This window comes from Pomacea canaliculata, linkage group LG9 (assembly GCF_003073045.1).
Source record: "Pomacea canaliculata isolate SZHN2017 linkage group LG9, ASM307304v1, whole genome shotgun sequence".
NCBI classification, from domain to species: Eukaryota; Metazoa; Mollusca; class Gastropoda; order Architaenioglossa; family Ampullariidae; genus Pomacea; species Pomacea canaliculata.
In genome coordinates, this window is record NC_037598.1 from 19,697,000 (window position 1) to 19,721,186 (window position 24,187).

The 24,187-nt window shown below is 39.9% G+C and overlaps 2 protein-coding genes and 1 non-coding gene across 6 annotated transcripts; 2 read left to right on the plus strand and 1 right to left on the minus strand.

Annotated features, from left to right (window-relative positions):
• The first annotated feature begins 398 nt into the window (after positions 1–398).
• On the plus strand, positions 399–470 carry Trnad-guc. The gene has a single exon. It is a non-coding gene; the product is annotated as a tRNA-Asp (tRNA).
• A 2,702-nt stretch (positions 471–3,172) lies between these two features.
• LOC112572726 (RNA helicase Mov10l1-like) lies at positions 3,173–14,292 on the plus strand. Of its 3 annotated transcripts, none has more exons than XM_025252552.1 (19): positions 3,177–3,476; positions 3,972–4,857; positions 5,126–5,194; positions 5,478–5,601; positions 5,960–6,058; positions 6,559–6,705; positions 6,907–6,998; positions 7,555–7,616; positions 7,874–8,107; positions 8,379–8,488; positions 8,691–8,768; positions 9,186–9,341; positions 9,558–9,623; positions 9,831–9,995; positions 10,248–10,421; positions 12,357–12,503; positions 12,755–12,862; positions 13,035–13,175; positions 13,685–14,292. In XM_025252552.1, exons 1-19 carry the CDS (start codon positions 3,377–3,379, stop codon positions 13,805–13,807), a joined length of 3,081 nt encoding a protein of 1,026 aa, XP_025108337.1. In that variant the 5' UTR covers positions 3,177–3,376; the 3' UTR covers positions 13,808–14,292. The 3 variants fall into 3 exon arrangements, 2 of the variants coding, with proteins under 2 accessions (XP_025108337.1, XP_025108338.1); XM_025252553.1 differs by having other exon boundaries at positions 3,431–3,522; XR_003101063.1 differs by lacking the exon at positions 13,685–14,292 and having other exon boundaries at positions 3,173–3,476; positions 12,357–12,499.
• A 471-nt stretch (positions 14,293–14,763) lies between these two features.
• On the minus strand, positions 14,764–21,830 carry LOC112572731. 2 transcript variants are annotated; one of them, XM_025252562.1, is made up of 5 exons: positions 21,421–21,830; positions 18,940–19,997; positions 17,771–17,941; positions 16,563–17,102; positions 14,764–16,355 (listed from the first exon to the last, which is right to left on the minus strand). In XM_025252562.1, exons 2-4 carry the CDS (start codon positions 19,498–19,500, stop codon positions 17,025–17,027), a joined length of 810 nt encoding a protein of 269 aa, XP_025108347.1. In that variant the 5' UTR covers positions 19,501–19,997; positions 21,421–21,830; the 3' UTR covers positions 14,764–16,355; positions 16,563–17,024. The 2 variants fall into 2 exon arrangements, with proteins under 2 accessions (XP_025108347.1, XP_025108346.1); XM_025252561.1 differs by having other exon boundaries at positions 18,940–20,003.
• Between the last annotated feature and the right edge of the window lie 2,357 nt (positions 21,831–24,187).

Sequence of the window (24,187 nt, forward strand, 5' to 3'; positions counted from 1 at the left end):
ACGTCATCAAAACATCCTTGGAGGACAGCTGTAGCCTCCGATCGCACAGTCGCTATGTAGAGCACTTCGATGCTACCCATACAACAATCATGATGATTTCTTTTGTTGTGATTTTTCCTCAAATAAGTTGTATTTTAGATGATTCATCGTTGGACAGTAAAATTATTTTATATTAAAGATTATAAAGAAATTCCATATAAATGGTAAATAAATTGGAATCAGTTTGCAGAACATAGGATTGTATTTTAGAGTTATTTCAGTTCATACAAATTACCACACAGCCTACTGACCACACACCCATTGCCAATAATATTAATTACTACACTACCTGCTAGTTGACCAATGGATGGTGCTAAATTAGATTTTTATAACTTACTTTTTCTCTCTGGCGTAACAGCTCCTCGGTAGTATAGTGGTTAGTATCCCCGCCTGTCACGCGGGAGACCGGGGTTCAATTCCCCGCCGGGGAGGAGTTTAATTTTTTTCATTCTTTAAGTAACTATACGCCCACTCTAAGTATTGACGTAATAGACTTTTAGCGATGTAGCATTATACAATATTGTATGTACAAGTTGTGCACATATCTCAGAAGACTTTCCAACAATGATTGATATGGAATTAATGACGGAAATTAGTCTGTTTTTGTATTACATTTTTAAAAAGTAGATTTCCAGGGTTGTCCATGGGACATATTTTTCTATCCCGTCCCATCCCATCCCATGGCAATTTATGCCTGTCCCATCCCGTCCCATCCCACGGGACGTTTCCCATGGGATTCCCATGGTATTAACAATCCTATGGACAACACTGAAAACCACTTTTCGGCTTTTGTTCTATAATTCCTGCTACTTTACATACAATAGATGATTCAGAGGAAAGATTTAAATCCTTGATGAATGAAATAACAGTAAATTTATTTTGCAATATCAAGTATCGACTACCATGGGAAATACAAATGTGTGCTGTCCCATCCCATCCCATCCCATGGGACGTTTCCCATGGGATTCCCATTCCTATGGACAACACTGTAGATTTCACAATTGACTACAGTGGTGTGGGTATTTCTACGAACTTGTATTACTGGACTGCTTGCAACCAATTTTCAACTACTAAAACGAGGCTATAGTGTATACAAAGCTTCCTGTTTAGTAACATTTTGGCTTAACCAGAGACACATACATGTAATACATTTTGTATAAAAGCTAACTAGACTGTAGTGTAGCGCCTTAATATGGATTTCACTTCAACTCGTTTTTCACCAGTCCCTCCCCTGGGGATTATAGACCTTCTCCCCCTTCACGCCCTCTTTTCTCTGATTTGTTTGAATTACTTTCTGCCTCGGGGGGTCGGCGCATTTCGATGGATGCTTATTTTAACTCGATGGTTAAAATATTTGTTAAAGTGTTGCACCATGCCTTCTCCTATACACCAAACCCCCCTCTCTTTGCACCAGATTCTCTCCTTTCGATCCTCGACCTGGGTAAAACGAATTGCCCTAGCCTAAAATGAAATAAAAGCCAAGTGCCACAGGAGCGGATGGCCTGCAGGAGGCTATGGTCCGGTGAGAAGCGCTCGCGAGGTTTACGTATGCCTTATGTCGTCTTTTTTCCCCACGTTTCGGCAAGAATCGGCGTGTGATAGAGTGATCGACTATCAGGCCGCCCTCTCGCCAGCTCTGTACACGGCGCGTGGACATGAAGGGGACAGGCCGCTGGGGGCAAGACAATAACAATAATGACAATAACAAGAATAAAAAAATAGTAATAATACAAACTATAAATAGAAAAGGAGATGGTGAGCCTTGTGCCAAACTTAAAATAACGATGAGAATAAAAAAAAATAAAAAGAAATAAAATAAATAAGATTTTCCCCAGAGTTGAATGGAAATCGCTGTTAAGGAGCCTAGTGTCGTTGTGTTTTCTCAAAGGGTCAGCAATAATCGGCGAGTGATAGACTCAGGCCGGCCTCTCGATCGCCAGCGCGTTTAACCGGCACGTGGCCTCGGCCCGTTTGAATGCCGCAAGAAAGCGTGAGTCTCTAGACTGTTTAAAAATCAAAAATCAAATCAAATCAGACTTTATTATCTGTCGAGGAGACCCAAGACAGAAATTTTTCTTTTCCTCACAAGGGCAGGCATACATACTCATACAGACATTTAAAACACACAGTTTGGAGTAAAGATACATTATCATGGCAGTTAATTGGATCTCGATCCGTCAAATGGTCAATGAAATTTCAATACTTTATTTTTCTTTGTAGATATTTAAAAAATGCGTTGGCATTGCAGATTGCAAGGAAATGTGCCTGAACTGCATTTCCGTTATCATCCTAGTACTGTACGTGTCAGCTGAGACTAATATGATCGTCCCGCGTGTATCGAGGGGGGAGAATGCTTACATGATGGGGACAGGCCGTTTGGAGAAAGATTCAAAAAAAAAAAGCAAACAAACAAAAAGGGGCGAGGGCCTTTATTTTGTGCAAAACTTTGACTTAGAATAAAAATTAAAATAAAGGTGCGACCAAAAATTTAAAAAATAGACTTCGAAAGCCGGGATCTGTGACATTCGATTTTTTGGGAATGCAGTGCGCGTGCGGGCGACAGCTGTGGCACCAGCTGGGAAATCTGAGTGCGCTGAGCCAATTAATGCTGGCTGTTGTTGTTGGTGTTTTATGCCGTGCCAGCAACAAGGGCTATATCACGGCAACAAAAGTAATTTTAAATTTAAATGTCTCGGGGTAAATCTTCTCAAGTCATGTATCTTTAAAAATAAACCAACATAGTAAGTGAACAAGGTGTAAAAGAAAAAATGAAGTGTAAAAAGGGGTGGTGAAACCCAAAAAGGCCACCAACACACCATGCAGAAATCAAGAGAGAACCATCAGAATGTAAGAAAACTTAAATTTGATGATAGAGTCCTATCCTTTTTAAAAAGGTAAAAACTGCTGCCGAGGGGACGGACCTAAATAAGACATATAAAGAATTTACTGCAAAAAACTGTCGACGGATAGTCTGGAGCTCTGGACAGATAATCAAAAAGTGTAACACACTAAAATTTCCCTTACACCAGGGGCAGGCAGGTGGTGGTTCACCTCGCAAGAGGTATCCTTGTGTGTCCTATCTTTAGTCTTGTAAGAACTACCTCCTCGCGCCTTGTAGTGCGGCACAAAGGTGGGCGGTCGGAAAGACAGGGAAGAGTGGCGTATAGTTTAATTGTTTTGACTTCAATTGTTCCAGTGGCTTTGTCATAAGGTCAGAATGTAGGTTGGGAATAATTAAAAGGTTTGCAGTCGGATAAATGACTGTAAATGGCATACATATTTATGCTGGCGATGGACTCCAAAACCATGTACATGTAATAGAAATTACTTTAAGCCAATGGCGTACTATCTAGCTGACGGAAGTGCGCGCTCTACATGTGCGCACCTCGTGGCCGCCATTTACAAATGTTTGCCATCGCAACAGAACAGCTTCTCAGGTGATCAATTGCTATACTGATACATGTGTTCGATTCTTCGATAAAAGTACGAATAATTTATATTCTCTAAAGTAGCATAATTATTTGAGATTTTGAGTACCGAAATGTCTAAATTCAATGCAGAATATCATGCTAAGAAAAGATAGACTACAAGTTAAGAAACACATGAATGCAATAAATGCAAAAGTTTTCCAGACGGAAGTAGAAATCGGGCTTAGCAGTTCTGAACGCTTGCAGTTTGATAATTCTTTAGCCGTTAACGAGGCAGAGAATTCGGAACTGTCAGATTTTCCTCTAATAAAATGTTGACAGATTTGGTCCTTTGGACGCTTTGCCTCTCAATTTGATCATGACCATAGAGAAAAACTTTTTGTATTTGCTAGATGACGTCCCCAGTTATATACAGATGATTTAGATCTGATATGAAAAGCTTCTTAAAATTAAGCTGTATTGATATACTTTATTTCTTTTGTGATTTTTTTTTTCTCTTTTCAGGTTTAAACATGTACAGTGTTCTTTCCAAAGTTGTTGGACTTCTGTTTAAAATGGTTATAGCTGAGGAGAAAACAGATGAAAACTTAAGCAACAGCTGTGTTAAGGTAGATCGTCAGAGCAACGAAAGTAATTTTTCTGGAAACCTCGATCAAGATGATGTATTACTTACTGCTTTGGTTGACAAAGAGGAGAAAGATTCAGACTGTCAAATGACCATATTCACAGGAAAAATCACACAGCTGTTTTGTGAACATGGGCTTATCGATGGTGAAGTTTACTTTTCAGCAGAATCTGTCGTTGGAAGTAACCCTCTTCATGTTGGTGATACAGTCAATGTTGTTGCTAGACAACAAAATAAAGATGGGGGCTGGATGGCAGAGTCAGTGTCCCTTGTGGTTTCTTCTTGGGAGGATGATGATTTAACATCTGAAGCTGTGACTGGTGAAGTAGGAAAGGTTACAGAGCTTAAGGAGGAAGAAGGTATTATCAACAAGAACATTATTTTCACTATCGGTGAATGTGTTGAGGGCTACTTGCCACATGTTGGGGACTGGGTGTCTGTTGAACTAGACACAGCAGACTCTGATACCAGTGGAGCTCAGGAAGAGAAGGAAGACTTTACCACTCACCTGAAAGAACCTTTATTTAATGCCTCAAAAGTGGCTCCTTTAAGGACATGGTCATTTAAAGGGTGCGTGTCTGCATCTTTGCCAGACCATGGCTACATTGATGAAGAGGTTTTTTTCAGGTTAGATGCTTGCCTTAATGGATACAGGCCTCGTAAGTGGGACCGTGTGAAAGTAATCGCTATTGAGAGCCAGCAAGGAAAATGCAGTTGGCGGGCAGTCACTATTAGTCCTCTGTCAAGTGACTCTGGAGTCTATAGGTATAGTTAAACACGTTTTATTGCTTTTAAAATTTAATTCTGATAGTTCTTTAATTCTTATAAATTTAATTATTATAGTTTGTAGACTGATGAACAGAACGACTGATTGAATGACTTACGATCGATTTCATTGGACATGAGAGTAAATAAACATGCAATCAGTATATAGATGTGTGTAAATGTGCGTGTGTGTGTATGTGAAAACACTTGTGTACATGAGAAATAATACTATTTATAATCTTTCACCAAAATTATTGTAAATTCCAAGGTCAAAATACATAAAACAGTCTCAAAGCAAAGGAAGAGGATGGATCATTCCTGGTCAAAGACCCCAAAAGTATGTAACTGTATAAAAATGTCAGTCACTTAACTAGCAGTCTCATAGAATGTTTAGTATGAAAATATTGATTTTAAGAAGATTTAAAAAAAATTCTGTTGGTTGGTTTTTGTGGGAATTTTTATAATGTAACTAAATTATTATTTTAACAAACAAAATACCTTTGAATTTCTGGAAAATAAGCCGGATAATTGGGCTACAGGTCCTCACAATGTATCTTGCTTGATTTTAATACTACTAGAAAATTGAAGGGAAACTATAAAGCATTAATTTTGCTTCACAGTCTGTTAAGACCACACAAAATGACTATTCCCAACAAACTGCCACAATACCCAGTGCCAGAAAAACTACGAGAATGTGTCCTTGATCAGTTGGAGTTGACTTCCTATGCACCATATCTGGCTGAAGTTGGTTGCATTTTTTAATTTCTTGAAAGAAAAAAGTGTATTACAGAAATGACATAAAATTTTTGTATTTATAAATCAATGTGCCACATGTACAGAGGTAACTATTTTTCTAGAGAAGTTCTTATTTGAAACAGTTGTGTATTGGTCAGCAAGGCAGCATTTCTTATTAGCAAAGTCTAGTATCCCCACACATACAAGCACTTTATATATATATCTTGCATATGTACAGACCTTAGTCTTATTGATTTCAGAACTATAGACCAACACATGATATTAAATTTTAAACTATGTATTTGTCTCATGTACAACTTTCATAGATGCCCGATATGCTGGAGAAACAAAGTTATTATATGTGCAGAAACTCAGGAGAGATAACTACATTGAGAGAATGAGCACCTTGCTACATCTGGAGGAGATTCAGATGGAGATTAATATTCTCGAGTTTGACCTCTACAGGGTGAGGAATTTTGCCTTGGTTTTAGATAAGAGCTGTGTTGTGCTTGTGGAGGAAATAAAAATGAAGAGGAGGATCTTGGCAGGGAAAAACTCTTGGACAGTTTAGTCAAGACAGTCAAGTTTATGTGTAATAATAATAATGATGATTTATATAACGGCTTTCTGAAAAATATTGCTCAGAGCGCTTTACCTAAATCAAATATAGACTGTCATAAACAACCATGCACATATATTTACATTTAACAAACATGCTATGTCCAACTGATAATGGAGAGGAGGAATGGACAAGATTCTGATGAGAGATATAAAGAACCTCAATATAAGACTCTACTCATGAATCATTAATCATGCCAATGATCACAGTGATGTAGCTTATACCATGATTTTCATGAGAGGAACCTTAGCAACTGGCCTTAGAACAAAATTATTCACAGGTGCTTTAAGTAGATGGTGAGCAATATTTTGAAGATATATATACTATCAGGAATGCTTTTGTGTTAGGTATGCCTGCAAGCTGCTGGAGAGTTCTTGACACTGCATGTGCCTGGTCTTGCAGAGGGTCGGCCATCTTTGTTAATTGGGGATTCTGTTATTCTGTTGAGTCCTGTTGATCCTGATGAGCCACAGTATGAAGGAATCATTCATGAGGTGAGTGTTTAATGAGTCATCCAAAATGTTTAATCATATAAATATCTTGATAGTTAGGGATCTAATTATATTTAAGATATCTCTACCATGTAAAAAACTCATTTAACCAATTTGAGTCATTTCACGCTTGTTTTTTTGAAGATGTTAAGTTTTAATGTGTTTCAGTTAGATATAAGTATTATTCTCTTTCTATTCACTCAGATTTACAGTGATAAAGTTCTGCTGAAGTTTAATTCAGAGTTCCACTCCTGTTATAATGGAGAAGATTACAATGTTACATTCAGATTCAACAGGTAAAAGTCTTCATTACAAAATTTATTTTTATAGCCTAAAAAAGTATGATGTTTGTGCTATTAACAAAATTAGATTTTTGTTATATAACTCCATACAAACCATGATATAGCTTTAGTTGCTGGTATAGCATAAAACCTACTAACCAACCATACAAACGTTTATATATATTTAGTGTTATTTAAGAACTCATTTCCTTTGACTATTCTGTCACATATTCCTTGAGTTCTTGGTCTTTTTTCATCATTCTTTTAAATACAAGTTGTCATGAGTTTTGCCTCAGATAATTGCACTTCAATATTTTAAAAAAAAAGCCATGCAGCATACAAATGAATAACTGCTATTGCAATTGTAAAAAATTGTAGCATATATTTTTCACCGTCATAACATTAGTTAGGTATTCTTTAACACTGGGCTTGGATCATGACTATAGTCATTGTGTAGCCGTTGATCACTCCATGTTAACACACGAGCAGTCAGAATTGCATATTAAATAGCTTGGATCTAGTCAATAAAAGACGTTCCTTTTTTAAACTATTCTTTTTTTTAACTCCACAGGGTGTCTCTAAGGCGTTGTCATCAAGCATGTCGCTTAGCTGCTACAATGCTTGGTGATCAAGGTAAATTTTCCTTTCCTGGCATTAGCTACTGTAAATGATAACTGCTTTTCCAATTAAGTATTTCAGAAGAAAAAATTTAGTATATTGGAGGAAAAATTAATTATTTGGGGGAAAACAAATTTGTTAAATGAGATTTTACTTTTGGAGCTAACAAACTTTATTTGCAGAATTACAAAGTTCAGCCTCTCTTTTTGCATCCTGATTGTTTTGTTTTGCAAAAATGTCATTTCTTGGGTTTCACACATTTTATGTTGCAGTTTTGTTTCCTTCACAAGAAAAGTTAAACCCACCACAAGTTGAGCTTTTCTCCAGTCCACACACAGCATCCACTCCTTTGAACTCAAATCACCATATTCCACATATCAATCCTGCCATCCAGGACAAAATACAGTTTTACAATTCTCTTTTAAATGATCAACAAAAAACAGCTGTGATTCAGGTTCTGCTTGGACAGTGTCGTCCTCTTCCATATATTATTTTTGGACCACCAGGTAAATATTGAAGACTAAACTCTGTGCAAAAATCTAGTGAAAAATACTGCACCTAGTATTACAACAGAATATATGGAGTCAAGAGAAAAATGAAGCATTGACAAAATGTGGCAATGAGTTATTGGAAAGTGGCTTTGAACTGTGCAGTGAATGTTTACTTTTTATTTCTGTGCTGCTTTTTACATTTTAGTGCATTATGGAGAAGGTAGTGGGTCAAAGAATAATAAAAGATACATTATCTTTATATGCTGCTGCAACTTTATTTCAACAGGAACAGGTAAAACAATAACTGTGGTTGAGGCAATTCTTCAGATTTTTACGCATATGCCAAGGAGTCGCATCATTGCCTGCACACCTTCAAACAGCGCTGCAGATCTTTTAGTGGGTTTTTTAAAAATCTTATACTAGCTACATGGATGCCAAAATGCTTATAAAATATTAGTAATATGGAATACTGCTCAACTAACATGATTGTGCACCTGTGTAATTGTTGCTTGAAGAGCTTACTGAATGACACAACTCTTGAAAATGTAAAATCACCATATTCTCATTTTGATCATCCATTATAAATGCTGTCTTGCAGGTTGAACGACTTCATATGAGTGGAATTATCAAGAACTCAGACATGGTCCGACTCAATGCTTTTCAAAGATCCAATACTGTAAGGAAGTGTTTAACACTTTCATACCTGTGCTTTCATCACATTGATTATAAGATAAATAGGGATGGCACAGTGGTACAGGAAGAATGCAGGTTCATTGCCCCCTGCTTTAACAATACAGAATATATCCAGGTTTCTTATCTTAAATCTGAAAAGTTATTTAAAAATTATTTTTAAGAAAATGTCGTTTTTGCATATTTTTTTCCTTCAAGTTTGACCACACTTAAGTTCATGTCACATCTTCATGTTTGCCGTTTGACAAAAAGCTAAGAAAAACAACTCATTGTTTTTAGGAATACGGGTATTTAAAAGTTGTTGATGTTGCTGTCATGGTATAGCTAATGTATCACTTCTCATAGGTAAGGTAACATGTTACATGTGTGTGAGTGTCCATGAAAACATTAAAATATTTTGCAGGGGATATCGGACATAGTGCTACCATACTGCTGCACTGGAGAACAACTGGACATCATCTCTCACTATCGCATCATTGTTGCCACATGCAATACTGCTGGCCTCCTGTGTACTGCTGGACTTAAAACTGGTCACTTCACACATGTTTTTGTTGATGAGGTATCTTTCTGAAAGTTGATTTGTTTAGGGGAAGGGGTGTCCATCTCTTAAAATGAGGGGATTGACTGTTATCAACACTGTTTGTGACTTATTTGTTAAGTTCTTGGAACATGTAACAACAGCAGTAAAAATTTACACTGTCTTGCAAAGAACTTGTTTTCAAATGTGGAGACCCGACAGTAATTATTACACACTTGCATTTGTGGTTTATTTTAGGCAGGCCAGGCTACGGAGCCTGAATGCCTCATTCCTGCTGGATTGGTTGCTGGTGGTGGTGGACAGGTGAGTTAGGAACATCATTTATAAACTGAATATGTTTTGGAAGCTCGCTTGTTTTCTTAATGGGCATGTCCCATGACAAGTGAAACAGAAACAAATCTTTTTGTACAAAGTAACAATCCATCCATTATTTCTTTACTACCTATTCTCTTTTCTTCTTTCATTTAAAAAAAATGTTTGTTGATTTTATTATGTGGCTTTTTATGTTAGATTGTCCTAGCAGGAGACCCCAAACAGCTAGGACCAGTCCTTTTGTCACCATTTGCCAAAGTATATGGACTAGAACTTTCATTCTTAGAGCGCCTAATGGAGCACTTGCCATATCAACACAATGCAGAGCTGTATGCTGACCATGGAGGCTACAACCCATTACTGGTAGAGCTACTTGAATCTGTCTTTAGAACATTTTTTCTTTTTTAATAAATGCTCACATAAAACATTGATATATTGCTTGGTATCAACATTTCATATAAATTTTTATTACAGCTAGTTTAACTATTGTTAGCTTTTACACATTGTTTTTTATCCTAAATTATCTCATTAAGATAACTATTTCACTAATTATCATTAAGTGAATTCCCTTCTAAAAAGCAACAGAAACTTTTAAAATGATGACTTCGTCTACAGGTGACAATGCTGATTGACAATTATCGATGCCACCCAGCCATTCTAGCATTGCCCTCCAAGTTGTTCTACCATGGTTACTTGCGAGAGTGTGCGTCAGCAGAACTCACAGATACCCTCAAGGATTGGTTCATGTTGCCTAGACCTGGAGTACCAGTTATCTTCCATGGCATAGAGGTGTGCATCTCATTGAGAATGAACGGGTAGCTGGTTTTATGTGCTGTAGTATGGGCTTCACAAATACTGTGATGAATCATGTAAGTCAACAATAGCGCTTTCCACAGATGACGTCACGATCTAGCCGCGCAAGGGCTTCTGGGAATGCAAAGCGGACAACTATATTCCCCGCATGTACTACACTAGCGTTTGCAGCGAGTGCGTTGCTGTGCAGTTTATTGTTCCAAAACAAAAACAAAAACGTGAGCGTGTAAAAAATACAGTTTCAAATTGGAAAAATGCAAATGGAGCGGTGGTTTTAACGGAGAAAGATGTACCTGGAGCCTTCCTTGTCGGCGATCCCTCTGAATACCGGCTAACAGAACTGAAACGATGGCTCGAATGCCACGGACAAAGTAAGAATGTAACTTTACGAGAGGCAATTGAAAAAGTTCGTGCGTGTATTACATTGGGTATAAAAGTTAATCCAGGGTAGACAACGGTAAATGGTATGAGCTGAAAAGAGGGGTATCAGTAACCAAACGACACCTAAAGTGGATACCGCCGTTACAACGCCCGACAACGGCTGGACAACATTCCCGTCTGTGGACATCCGGAGATGTTTAATTATGGCTCTGCTTACCACTATCTGATTGAATCCATTGCTCACTTTGGACACGAATGTAACAGCGACAGCAGTGACGGGGATTCTGACAACAATGGATCATATACTACTACCATGAAGCCGCTCAGAAAGGGGAAAAAGCTTATGGAAAGTGAGTTCATTGACGACATACAGGACAATAGAAGCAAAACTGATTACTTTTGCGAGCACACATCCAGCACTCTATGAAAACGAGTACCATTAGATGTATTGATAGTTTTAAGTAATGTCAGTGGATTTGTGTCCAGGGCCAGTTGTAACTGTAAGTCTCAGCCCTGGGAAGATGTGTGCATGTTGCAGCACTGCTTCTGAAACTGGTGGATCACGTTGAAAACATGGGCATCGAGTGACAACACCATCCACTTCACAACGTTGTGTTTGGACAGAGGGGAAAAAACGGTCAAAAAACCCCAAGCCTCTGCATGAGGCAGAATACAAGTCTAAGAAATTTGCTGATGGTCGTGTTTATAAGTGGGACCCCAGACCAAAGGAGCACAGGGGAAGTTTAACTAATAGACAGATAAATGACTTCATTATTGACCTTCAAAATATCAGTGCATCTACACAAGAGGAATCTATGTGGGAGACTTCACTCAGGATTTTATATGAAGACTATGACCTTGAAGTTGAGCGAAAGAAAACTCTGCTTAAACATGTACAGCAGTTAGAAGAGTCACTAAGAGTAAGCGTCGCTAATATTGGTTTGTCGTTCTCAGATGTTGGGCCTTTTCCACCAAGAAAATGCAGAGAGCAGATATATGTGTTCCTGGTTATTTTCTCCACATTTTGGAAATCAGATCGCCCACATAAAAACTGCCAGCGCTTTGCTTTCTCAGTCTTTAACTTGCCGTTGTCTTTCCCACTGGGTCATTTTGTCACTGCATGGTCTTACCAGGCTTTGGAAATGGAATAAAAAACGTCCCCTCCGGTAACCGCTCTGGATATCTGGAGTCCGATTTACATAAACCCCAACAGCAGTGTTTGGTTCCTCCAGTTTTCAGCATTGTTTCAGAGATTAATAGCAAAAATGTCGCTTTTCGTCAGTCGCCGTAGCGTAGAATAAACAGAACAACGTGCAGCGTTTGTCCGGGAAGCAATCCCATGAAGCTCTGCTGCGTGACGTCACAATCTATTTTTAGTAACCCGAGAAAACGCTATTGCAAATCATTTTGCTCCTATTGTGTGGGCAAGAAAACTTTTGCAAAGATAATATTGTCTCATATTTCTATGTACATTCTAAGGAAGTTGAGAATAAAGAATTTATGCCTTTATTCATTGTCTTTTTCTGGAAGACCAAAGATATGCGTGATGAGGACAGTCCATCATGGTTTAACCCTGGAGAAGTTTTACAAGTGATACAGTACTTGCAAGGTCTCCTAGGAAACAAGGCACCACTTCATCCAGATAATATTGGCATCATTACACCTTACAGAAAGCAAGTGAGGTCCATATCTCTGTATATGTTATAATGCAGTATGCATTAACAGCTTACAACACAGCTGCCTGTGAACAATTAAGTCAAAAATGAAATGGATGTGATTGCACATTTGTTTGTTTGGTGGAGAGAAATTGTCATTTTAATTAACTCATTTTTTGACAGTGTATATTGATTAGTTTGTCAGCAACTTTGAGCCTAAGAATTTTGATATATTGACTTTTTGTTTGTTTGGATTTTTAATCTTGGTGTCAGGTGGAGAAGATTCGCTTATATATGGACATACTTGGCATTACTCAAGTGAAAGTTGGATCCGTGGAAGAATTTCAAGGCCAGGAGAGACAAGCAATAATTGTGTCAACAGTACGTGATTTAAAAACATTCAGCATCTAGTGCTATGTTCAGGGAGACACTTTGGTGTAAAAATATTTATAAACAAGTATTTAGTAAATATGTGGTCTGATATGTTCCCACACATTTTATCTTGTTTTATTTTACTTTGGGTTGATTTTTTTTTTTTTTTTCCAAACTTTAGGTGAGATCGAATGACCGACTAGTAAATTCAGATGTTCGGCATGTCTTGGGGTTTGTGAGCAACCCAAAGCGCTTTAATGTGGCCATCACCCGAGCCCAGGCCTTGTTGATTGTTGTTGGAAACCCATATGTTCTTTCACTGGTAAGTGCTAAATATTATTTTACTTTACACTTGCCAGAGCAGTGTTGAACTGCACCTGACCCAGACATTGAGAGTTAAAGGTAGAAAAATTTCCTCTAATTACCATAATTCTTACATTGGTAGTTATCAGAGTCGTGAATTTAATCCTTTCACATTGTAGCCAAGTCAATCTTAAGCAGGAGATCTGCGTATGTTGTTTAACTTTACACAGTAACAAAAGTATTTATGAAACTGGTTGTCTAGGGTAGATACCTTCTTTTCCCATGTATGAGTCGTTGAAAGTGGAGGAAGGTTAACATTATATTAATACTGTTCTGTCTTTATGAGCAGGTGTTTATTTTTGTTAAGTATGTTGCCTTTCTTTTGCATTCCAAATGCTTGTTCCATAGGTTTGGCATTACATTATGGCATCAGTCAAATTAGTAACCTCATGTAGTTTCTCATTTTTTCTATATATTCATATTCTTGCACATGCATGTGTGTGTGCATGGATGTGAACTTCTTTTCAGGATAAGAACTGGCACTACTTCATTCAAGCCTGTGTGGAAAATGGAAGTTACACAGGATGTGAATTACCAGAAGTCTTCCTTGGAACCAACTTGGCTCAGGAACAAACAGAAAACACATTGTGAACAGACGCAAAAGATTCAAAACAAGTTGAGACACTACATATGGTTTTCTACAGCAGGTGGAGTTCTGCAATGGGCAAAGTGTCCATGAAAAACAAGGCACACAGTATTTTAATGACTGCAGCTAAAAATATAGTCAGGTTTGCTGCCACTTGCCAACAGTTTTTATGTTACACTAGTCGGGTTATAAGCATCTATGTGTGAGTGTGTTAATAAGGAGAGAGAGGAAATGAGTAAGAGTGTCTGAGGGCTCTAACATTCAAACCCTGAAAAGGGACCTCAAGCAAGCGGTTTTATCTGCCAGAAAGTCATGCTACTTTATCCTAAAGTTAAGGAGCATGTTTTTAAAAGGATAGCAGATTTAAGTGCTGGAGCATCAAAGTCATGTCCACAATTATATTCCGGATTTAATGTGTTTCTTAAGGTTTTAATTTTTACTATTTTGTTGTTAAAGTAACATATTTTAAAATAAATGGATCTAAACTGTTCTTAATTTCATTGTGGCGGAGATAGTGCACGGTTTGTTTTGTTGAGTTTGCCATGTTCGAGAGAGACAAGTGAAAAGAGCTTAGAGAGATTGCATTAGATGAAGGGTTGGAAGGGAAAGAGACTAAAGAGTTTGTTGAAAAGAAATTAATCCTTTGGAGACAGGGTAAGAAAGAGGAAAAAGAAAGGAAAAGACTGAAAGAGAGAAAGAAGAGAGGGAAGGACAGAAATGGAAAGAGAAAAAAGAAAGGGAGAAAGCGAGAACCACGCTACCAACTAGCTCAGCTTAGATTAAGAGCAGAAGAGGCAGTGGTAGCAGTAAGTGCAGCAGTATAAGCATCAATAGTGATAGTAATGACGAGGGTAGGGGGTCGTACTACCGTGGGACAGCCCCCGTTAAAATGGCCACGTTCGATGGCAAAAGCGGCCAGAGTGAACGGTGTCTCGCGCAGGTAAGGGTAAACAACGCACTGAAGGATCGAACAGACCTGTTTTAATTGCAGCAAAGAAGACCACTTCTCCCGTAGCTATCAACAGAAGGGAAAAGTTCAAAGCATAATCGAAAATGTCATACTAGGCCAAGAAACGGACGATCGAAACGTGACCACTGGAAAGGTGAATGGTCGATGTTATTCCATTTACCTTGACAACTATTCGGCAGTAGTGCAGAAATGTTTGGTCAGCGACTAAAGATCATTTAGATCAGGGATGCCCAACATACGGCCCGCGGGCCATATCCGGCCAGCGACTCGGTGCCATCCGGCCCGCGAAACTTCTGCCCACAGAGCAGGAAATCGGCATGTTAGTAATTAAAAAACCTAAAAGTAAAAAACAACCGAAAAAATGGAAGAAGAAGTCTTTATCCCTACGTAGGGGCGTCTCTCAAACTTTTTTTTTTTCGATGGACGAACATTTCGATGCAGTTCTCCGACTTGGGTGTCCCTACGATGCAGCCAGACATTCATGAGTTGGTTTCGGGAAAACAACTTCAAATATCTAACTAATTACTACATAATTAATGGTAAGTACAACTTGTTTCTAATAAAAATGGTATCTGCTCTATTTTGTTCTTTTTTGTATTTGTGCGGTGAAGCGGCCCTTGACACACATGTCCGAAGTGTATATGGCCCGCAGGCCGAAAAAGGTTGGGCATCACTGATTTAGATGAACGGGTAACAATACAGTTCGCGAACATGACGTCTGAAAGTGTGCTCACAGCCATGGTGGACGTGGACTGCGAGTATGTCTCAGGGAGGATTAAGGCCGCATGTTTAGATAATTTAACACACCCACTCAGTCCGCTTCCCAACTCGGATAAAGTAGACTTTGGCGATGGTTCATGATTGCATAGTGTTGTACGACATCACTAATCTTTAACGTAGCTTTGGTTCTTTATATACATTTTACGTATATACATTCTTTTCTGGTGTGTTGGTGGTGGTACTAGTGTCATTTTCGCACCATCCTCTGTTATTTTCTTCACCTGGAGCCAGCTTCAAGGTTAAAAGCCTGATCAGCCAATGTTACAAATTATTTCCCGAGATAAGAACGCCATTACTCTTCAAACGGCGATGGATCTGCCCTTCGCGAGCCCTTCGTAAAGTCCAAGCATAATCGTAGGTCGTGTTCAAATGTTTTTCCGCTCGCCGAAGAGAGGCCACGTCTTTGACCTCACCCCGTCTTAGCAACAGAGACCCTCCCGCGGCGAGAATGGCATCGATCTCCTTCTCCAGCGCCGGCTTCTTAGCAGGACGGTGTCCCACAGCAGCTGCCGGCGCCAGGTTGCGCATGCGCGGAAGTACACCACGTGCAGCTTTTTCTTCAGTCTGACGCTGAACTCGTACAAGGCCGGGGTCAACCCATCCTTGGCGCGCTGGAGCAGCTTGACGTTGCGAACCCCAAGAGCCCCGTTGCGGCGCGGCTGCCATGTGGATCGACTGGATCCCGAGGGTCGTTCGGACTGCATGGCTAGCTTCCAAGCACTCCATTCCACCTTCGGCAACCCTTTTCCAGATTCGAGATCAAGGTCTTGAGCCCTTTCGCGGAGCACCTTGCTGGCGGATGGCTGTAAAGACAAGTGGAAAGTCAGTTCTATGCTACAGTATAGTGCGACTTCTGTACAGTTCGGTAATTTCACTTGTTTACACCTTTACACAAACTAAATACCGTTCTTAACCGGACAATGTACCAAATTAAGCATCTAAATGCCTTGAGGTCCATTGTACTGGCTTTTGTATAATTTTACACTTGGTTAATTTACTATGCCACCTACCTTTAACTTCTTTGGCGTCTTTGTTTTAGTTTTGGGAGATTTCTCTCCTTGTTTTGAAGTCTTGGTTTTCTTCGAACCTTTTACCGTCTTCAGCCCTTTTCCTTTGGCCTTTTTCGCCACCGCTTTTCCCTTAAGCAGTTTTTCCTTTTTCGCCTTTGTAGCTTTGACTTTAGTAACTTTTGCCTTAGTATCCTTGGCCTTTTTGGGCAAAGCTTTAGCATTCAATCTTTTTCCTGCAACTTTTCTACCTTTCGCTTTCGTTTTTTGTGGGGAGCTGCTACCCGTTGCCTTTGCTTTACCTTTGACCTCAACATCTCGTCCTCGTTTTGCTGCCCCTTTGCCTTTGACCTTGGCACAGGTTTCTTTGCACTAGCTTTCCTTTTAGCAGCTCCCTTTGGCAGAACTGGCATGGCTGTCACCTTGGAGATCTTGCTGCGTTTGGAGCTCGAAGGTCCGTCATCTTTAAGGCCCGAACAAGCTCTCGAGGTCTTTGTGAAGACCTACGTGTCCTTCCCGTTCCCGAACTTCGTCCTCATAGGCCTGCACAGAAGAAATCGAGACAGAGGACTACATTTGTCTCCATTTTACTTGTTTCGTGTATATTCGATGTGTGAAGACTAGTGTAAAATACGAGCGGTCTGTTCGAAGGCACGCTGGGAATTGCTTGTTGATTTTAGTGACTCATTGATAGTTATTATGTACTGTCTACTCATATTAGTTCTTTGCTGTCGAAGCCTAGTTGTCTGGTTAAAATTCTGTTGTTTTTTTTTTTTTTTTTTTAAATTTTACTGTTTGTGTCTTGTTTCAAGCGAGTATTTTTGCGCTGTTAGCGACAACAGCAACCTTTCTCTTTACTCGTGCGCCTCTTTATTGGTACTTTAAATTTTTGTGCAAGTCCTACAAAGTATTTCCGTGTTTTTAGCACTGCAAAGAAACCTTATCAAGTCGTGAAAGACAGTTTTATTTTTTTGTCAGTTATCAATCAGCACATCTTTTATCTTTAAATATTTTTTAAATCTTTAACTAAAAATTTCACTAAAAGCATTTTCAGTATGTCGTTTGTTACTATACTTTTGGTTGGTAACAAACCTGGAAATGAATGTAAGGTAACTTTTGTTAAATACTGTAACAGCGTGCATGTCCATGCAACTACGTCTACTCGCATGCACGCACACATTAACTAACAAGTATCCTTTTTAAATGCTTACTTCTACGAATTCGACTCCTCTTTCTCGGTAGCAGACGGCCATGATGATATCGAAGATGTTGTTGAACTGATCCAACTTTAAATGGCGACCTTTCGTTGTTCTGGCCAGACTGCTGTAGAACTTGGTACTCTCAGACCTATTCAGGGCTTGAACTGCGTAGATCTTGACATCCTGTCAATGAAGCAGATGAATCGGTGTTTTAAAAGCAATCCTTGTTGTTTGCTTGTTTTATCGGTGTTTCCAAAAAAAGTTTTATTTAAATAGAGACAATAGGTCGGAGAGAAAATTTCTGGCATTTTGAGATTCAAGCAAACAAACAAACAAATCTGCTTTTGGGGTTATTACATGAAGACAGCTTTGCAATTTAATCAATAAAAATGAGTTCCATTTTCATAAAGCAAACCCTTTCATAGAAGAACTTAAATCTTTTTGTTTAAGATTAGAAATGTTTGGTAGTTAAAAAAGATGTTTTGAAAACCGGCACATATAAAGACAACGAACTGTAAAGTGGCACAGTGGTGAGGTAAGGAAAGTGGGTTCCAACCCTCTACTTTAATAGAATATGTGACTATCTTTTTAAAAAATCGTGCATTGATTACTTTTAACGCGTTTCGCACGCTGTAGCAACATCTAGGCAGATTCCATCAATCGGCCTAGAACACATACCTACAACTTTTCTTTGCAATGCACTGATCTGAAAGTAATGGACAAACCCTGACTGACTCAGCTTGAAGCCAACAAACTGCAATATTGGTACTCGTAAGGCGATGTGAGGATTTGAAATGTGTATTTGTTTTTGGTTTTTTTTTTACCTACTTTGGTTCTTTGATTTCAAAACTGAGGAAGTAGGTGTCAATCTATTCATATTTCATGCCGGTTTTATGACATTATGAGTAATAAGATGCTGCCTGGTGGCCTCAGAAAGCTTTGTGAAAGCGCCTGCTTTATCCAGTAGCTTTAGAATAATGACTGGGCGAGGAGCTATGCATATGGGTACATGATTTATCAATGAAACTAAAAGGCGACGAAAGGAGAGGGTTGTTCTTCACTCTTGCTTACTTTGCCACGGTGAACCTCTTACACTTCACTGCCCTTACACTGGCTAACCTGTAAAACGCTTCATATCTTTAGCTCACCTGTCGCACATGGCAACAAATCCGCCTGCTTACCATATTTGCCAGCTTTTTGGCTTCCTCCTCCCAGTCCAGCTTCTCCTCCTGGTCTCGATAGTACGAGAAGGGATGCGGCGTGGCGTCCCCGATCATCACTAGGGAGCGCTGACTGCCCGGGGTCCACGATAGCTCAGTTTGCGCGCGTGCAAGCACCAGCTCGTAGCATTCTTCAAAATCGCCGCCGCTTGTTCTGCTGATGTTGCGGACAAAGTCGCACATTTCCGGCAGGGAAGAACCGAAGTCGATCCATTTGATGATGTAGTTATCCTTGTCGCAGTAATCGCCGTGAGCGATGACAGAGATACGGATACCCGGGATATCAGCTTGTAGACGCTGGATCATGTCCCCAACCCGCCCTCGCACCTCCTCCAGGCATTGGCTCATCGACCCCGTCGTGTCGAACGAGAACGCGATCTCGATAAGACCCCCGGGCGGCAGCGGTACGGGAGGCGGCGGGAGCGGCTCTGCTGCCTCTTCCTCCCGCTCCTTTTCTTTATCTTCCACCGCCACCACCACCTCATCCTCTTTTGTCCCGTCCGTACCGGAGCCTGAGGACATCCCAGACTCTTCGACGCTGGCGGCGGCTTTAGACAATTCGAGGCGAATTCCGCAGGGGCTGCAACCAGGCTGGTAATCTCCCCTACCGACGTGCCGGATGGAAGGCGTTTGACCGTAGTGACGTTACCGGCGTCGTCCAGGGTGACCAGCGTCGCCACCACGCTCTCACCCCGTCGAGTGGACGACTTTAGTTTGTTCGATGGATGTGTATCTGATGCCTTGGGTTCCTCCACAGGCAAGGTGGGAGCTCTCCTCAAAGGTGTGGCCGGCATCTCCACGGCGGGGTCTGGATCCGACTCGTCTGCGGCAGTTCCGCTGTCATCAACGGGAGGCGGGTGGAGGCTGGGCCACTTTGGAGGGGGCAGCGGGGTTCGGGGCTTGGTCACCTCTCGATGAAGCGTGCTGAGAGTCCGACCGACTGTACTCTCTGTCTTAGTCTTCACCATCTTTGCCGGCCGCTCGTAGTGAGCAGATCGAGAGGCTTTCCGCTTCATCTTCTACAACTAACAACATTCATAACGGTGAATAATAAAGCTGACAGCAAAAACAACAACTGGAAACACTCTAGTTCTATTATCATAGTGACGATTACTACACGAAACACGTTACTGTTTCGTTTTTCTTCCACAGTGGATAGCAATAGAGCACACTTCCACGTGCAAAAGCGAGCTCAGTCCGCTGGGGTTGCAAGACTACAAATGAACCAACAGTTAACCGTAAAACAAAGAAACACAAACGGTAGCAAATGGACGAGACATGCAAACATAAAGTGTTTGGATGAAGCTGTCGGATTGCCCACTTTTTCTAATAATTTTGCGCGCGCATTTATCTGTAATCCGTGCTTTGGGGTGACTTTTGGTCAGCTCCAGTCCGACTGTACTCTGTGTGAGATTTAGCTCTCACCCGCACACTCACGAATGTATGTATATTTTAAAAAAATTTACACTCTTTGTCTCGATCTGTGTGTGTATGTGTGTCATTTAACCCCTGTTACTGAAAGATTTTAGTAGTACACCTTTTCAAGAACATGCTCTCACCGCGATATGCAGGTGCTCGTTATCTCACACTGTACGGGTGTCATAGAAAATGACCGATATACCCCTAGCATGATCTCCCAAGGTACCCTTATCGGGTTCACGTATTTTGCAGTCGTTTAAACTACTGGTTAACCCTAAACAAACTCTCGTTGGGTCATTATGAGGCACAAGTATTTTCATTCTTGTCTGGATTAAAGTTGAGAAAGCTTTTTTAGTTCCAAAGCTTTCGTATTTCCGATCGCAATGCAGTACTTTTGCCTATACAAATATCAGGTCGTTTTTCCTCAACATTTTTATTTTTAATAGAAGACAATTGACGGCTGGGTTCACGAGAGAGCGCTTTGACATCACCCTTTAGCAAAAGCCTCGATCTCAGCGAGGAAACCCTCCCTACATGCCCCCCTAGCAACGCTAGCAACAAGACTTGTTTCCCTAGAAGCGTGTTCTGTCGACACCTACCTGGCGCTAAGTACACTTGCACTACTTTTCAGGAAGTTCAGTGCTAATAAGGAAAGAGACAAGTGTCAACGTGTAAGATCCTCTTTTCCTGATTATCTTGCATGATAAAGAATTTGCACATGTGTCGAGTTGTTTGTTTTGTTTAAACTTAGATCAGCAGTCGTTTAAATGAATAAGTAGATTATGTACTGAGTATGTCATGAGTGGAAAAAAGAATAAATTGAACGAGGAAACTACCGACTTTTTCTTCTAGACACTGACAAGTATGACCTCGATCAAGTTCACACACACAACCTTCCAAAAAAATATGCACAAGTATTTAGATACCAGCATTGTTATCAGTAAACTGAATCATCATTTTACCTATTAACTTTTTTAGCTGAGAAATTTAGCAACCACTAAGCCGAACTATTTTCACACTTACCGTACTGTCCCTGCTTAATTAAGCAGCGTTGTAATGCTGTTTCCGGCCCGGCAGATCACGCTGCACAATGAACTTTACCTTTGACCCCTGAGGCGACAAATTGGCAAGCTCATACAGGTATGACTCGAACCGAAAAATGGGTCGCAATCAAGCTGATTGTGCAATCAGGATCCGTGTGTCATCCAGGGTGTCACGCGGAATTATTGTCCACCTATTGTATCTTAGGAAAATTATAGCAGGCGCCTTATGATGTTATGTATTAATTAAGTCTTGCCGGATTACCGGTGCCTGTCACAGTCGACGCCTCTTTCGTTCAAAGCTGACGACCAAAGCAACACACGCTCCGGAGGAATAAACAAACACACAATCGGCTGGTTTCTAGGTCGCCTCTCGCAAGCAGACGACGCGAAACTTCGAAGGCAGGTGACTATACATGTCTGAACATGCACCCTACACCGTCGCTGGTTGGTCGATAATGATAATAGAAGAGTATCAAAATGAAGATGTCCGTTATATATAACTGAAATGTAGCGGATCATCATTTATTAGAAAAAAGTTAATACTTTTTTTAATTTTTAAACTATATCGCATTATGACGTGCAATCGTACATCGACACTTTCACATTTCAAAACATTTTATTAGAGTACAACTTGGAACACTTGTATGAGAAAACATCCATTATATTTATAACATTAAAATTTTTGAAAAAGTTGATCATATTCCCACGTGTTTGGCGTGTCCGTCCCCCACCCCATCTCCAGCCTTGTACGTGTAGTCACATATCTTATATATGAATCGGGTGGGGGTACGTCCGACCAGCGAAATCATTTTGTCTGGGCCGGCCGCTGATTTTGTTGTTGTTGATAAACGTTTCAATGAAGGTGAAAACTTCGGAACCGTGACGTCAGCGACCCATTGTCACCATGTGCTAAGCGAAACATTGCATGGTTTCAATTATTCCCTTGAAAAATCATTGCTGTGCAGCATAGGACATATAAGACAACACTCGATCAAGACTGTCGTCAAAATTAATTTAAGTAGATCACGGTTCAAATAGCATAGCGGTTACAAACTGCATCTCAGGATTGATCGAAAGGTCTTACTTTTTTTTAATATTGACTGATTTTGTTGTGTTTCTGTATACTGTTACTTATCGCTTCGATTTTTTTTTTCCAAATGTGAACAATAGTTCTCGAAGGTTTATATAATATTTAGTGCGGGGGCTGGTCGATTTGACCACTGCAGCAGTTGATATGACCACAGCTCTTAGTCAATTCTACCACAACATGATTTGACTACGAAATAAATGCATTTTGATAAGGTTTAGAATGCAGCAGACCATTTCCAGAGCAGGTTATAAATTCTCACTTCATTAATCATAATATCTAAAACTATATATAAATATACAACCTCTCACACGAACCTTAGTTATTGGTGTCAAAGTGAATAAGACTTCACTATAATTATTTGCAAAAAAATATACAATTTGGTAAAACTACAGCTTGAGCAGATATGTATGACCCGCAAATGATTTTAGAAATATATACCCTAGCAGCATCGGAAACCATAAGCTCAAGGGGTCCACCAAGTTTGTCTTGATCCGACTGTGATACAGGGGGTCAATCTATCGCAATGCTTGACTCGTCTTGCATGCCGCTGTCAGCGCATGCGCACATAAGCCAAGCTCCACGCTCGCCGAGGCGAAAACAGAGTGCGGGAGATCATGCCCACATATAGGGTCGTGACCCCTAACAATGGCAATGACTCTTCGCCATGGCGTGCTACATACGACCACATGCGTGCAGGCAAAGCCGCCATTTCAAATGTGTGAGTCTACACTTTTCCCAACAGAAAAGCTTCTCAAGCGGTCAATTTCTATACTGATACATGTGTTCGACGCTTCATAACAGTACGTATAATTTTTATACTCTATATTAACATAGTTATTGAGATTTTAACTACAGAAATGTCCAAATTTAATGCAGAATATCATTCTAAGAGAAAAAAGATTAAGAGTACACATTAACGCAATAAATGCACAAGTTTTCCAGACAGAGGTAGAAATCGTGCTCAGCAGTTCTGAACGCTTGCATTTGATAATTCTTTAGCCGTTAGCAATGGAGAGAATTTGGAGCTGTCAGAATTTCCTCAAATTGCGATTACGAAAGTGAAACGTAACAGAGCTTCGACAGTTCCGTCTGTTTACTGGTACGATAGCGTTAAAATGCAGGTTTCTTCGGGCAGTATAATATTTTTTTCTCTTATTTATTGTGGGTTTGTTTTTTTTTTTGTCTTGCAAGTCCTGGGCTGTGTGTGAACTATGCTGATTATTAGGCGCATAACCTTTCATGTTTATTTGTTCAAGAAGCAGTGTTTGTATGGTAAAGGATTTTTGGTGTAAAATGTACTTGCTTGTCACATATTGCTGATAATGTTGACAGATTTGGTCCTTTGGACTCTTACTCTGCCTCTCAATTTTATATTTTTTTAGGCTAGCTTAAACGACTTTTTCAAACACCAAACTTTTCCACTGCAGCAGCTAATTAAGAATATTTGTCAAAGAGCGCATAAGGATTGTGTTCCCAGTGGTGAACCAAAAAAAAAACTTATATAGATAGCCCATTGACAACTGATTGTGACTGGAAGTATCATTTCAGACAACTTTAATGGTCTTTTTCAACAACAAATCATAATAACTGCATAATGGTCAATATTTATTTTACTGTTATTCTAGATAGCTGGCTGCTGGCATTTTAAGATGAAGTG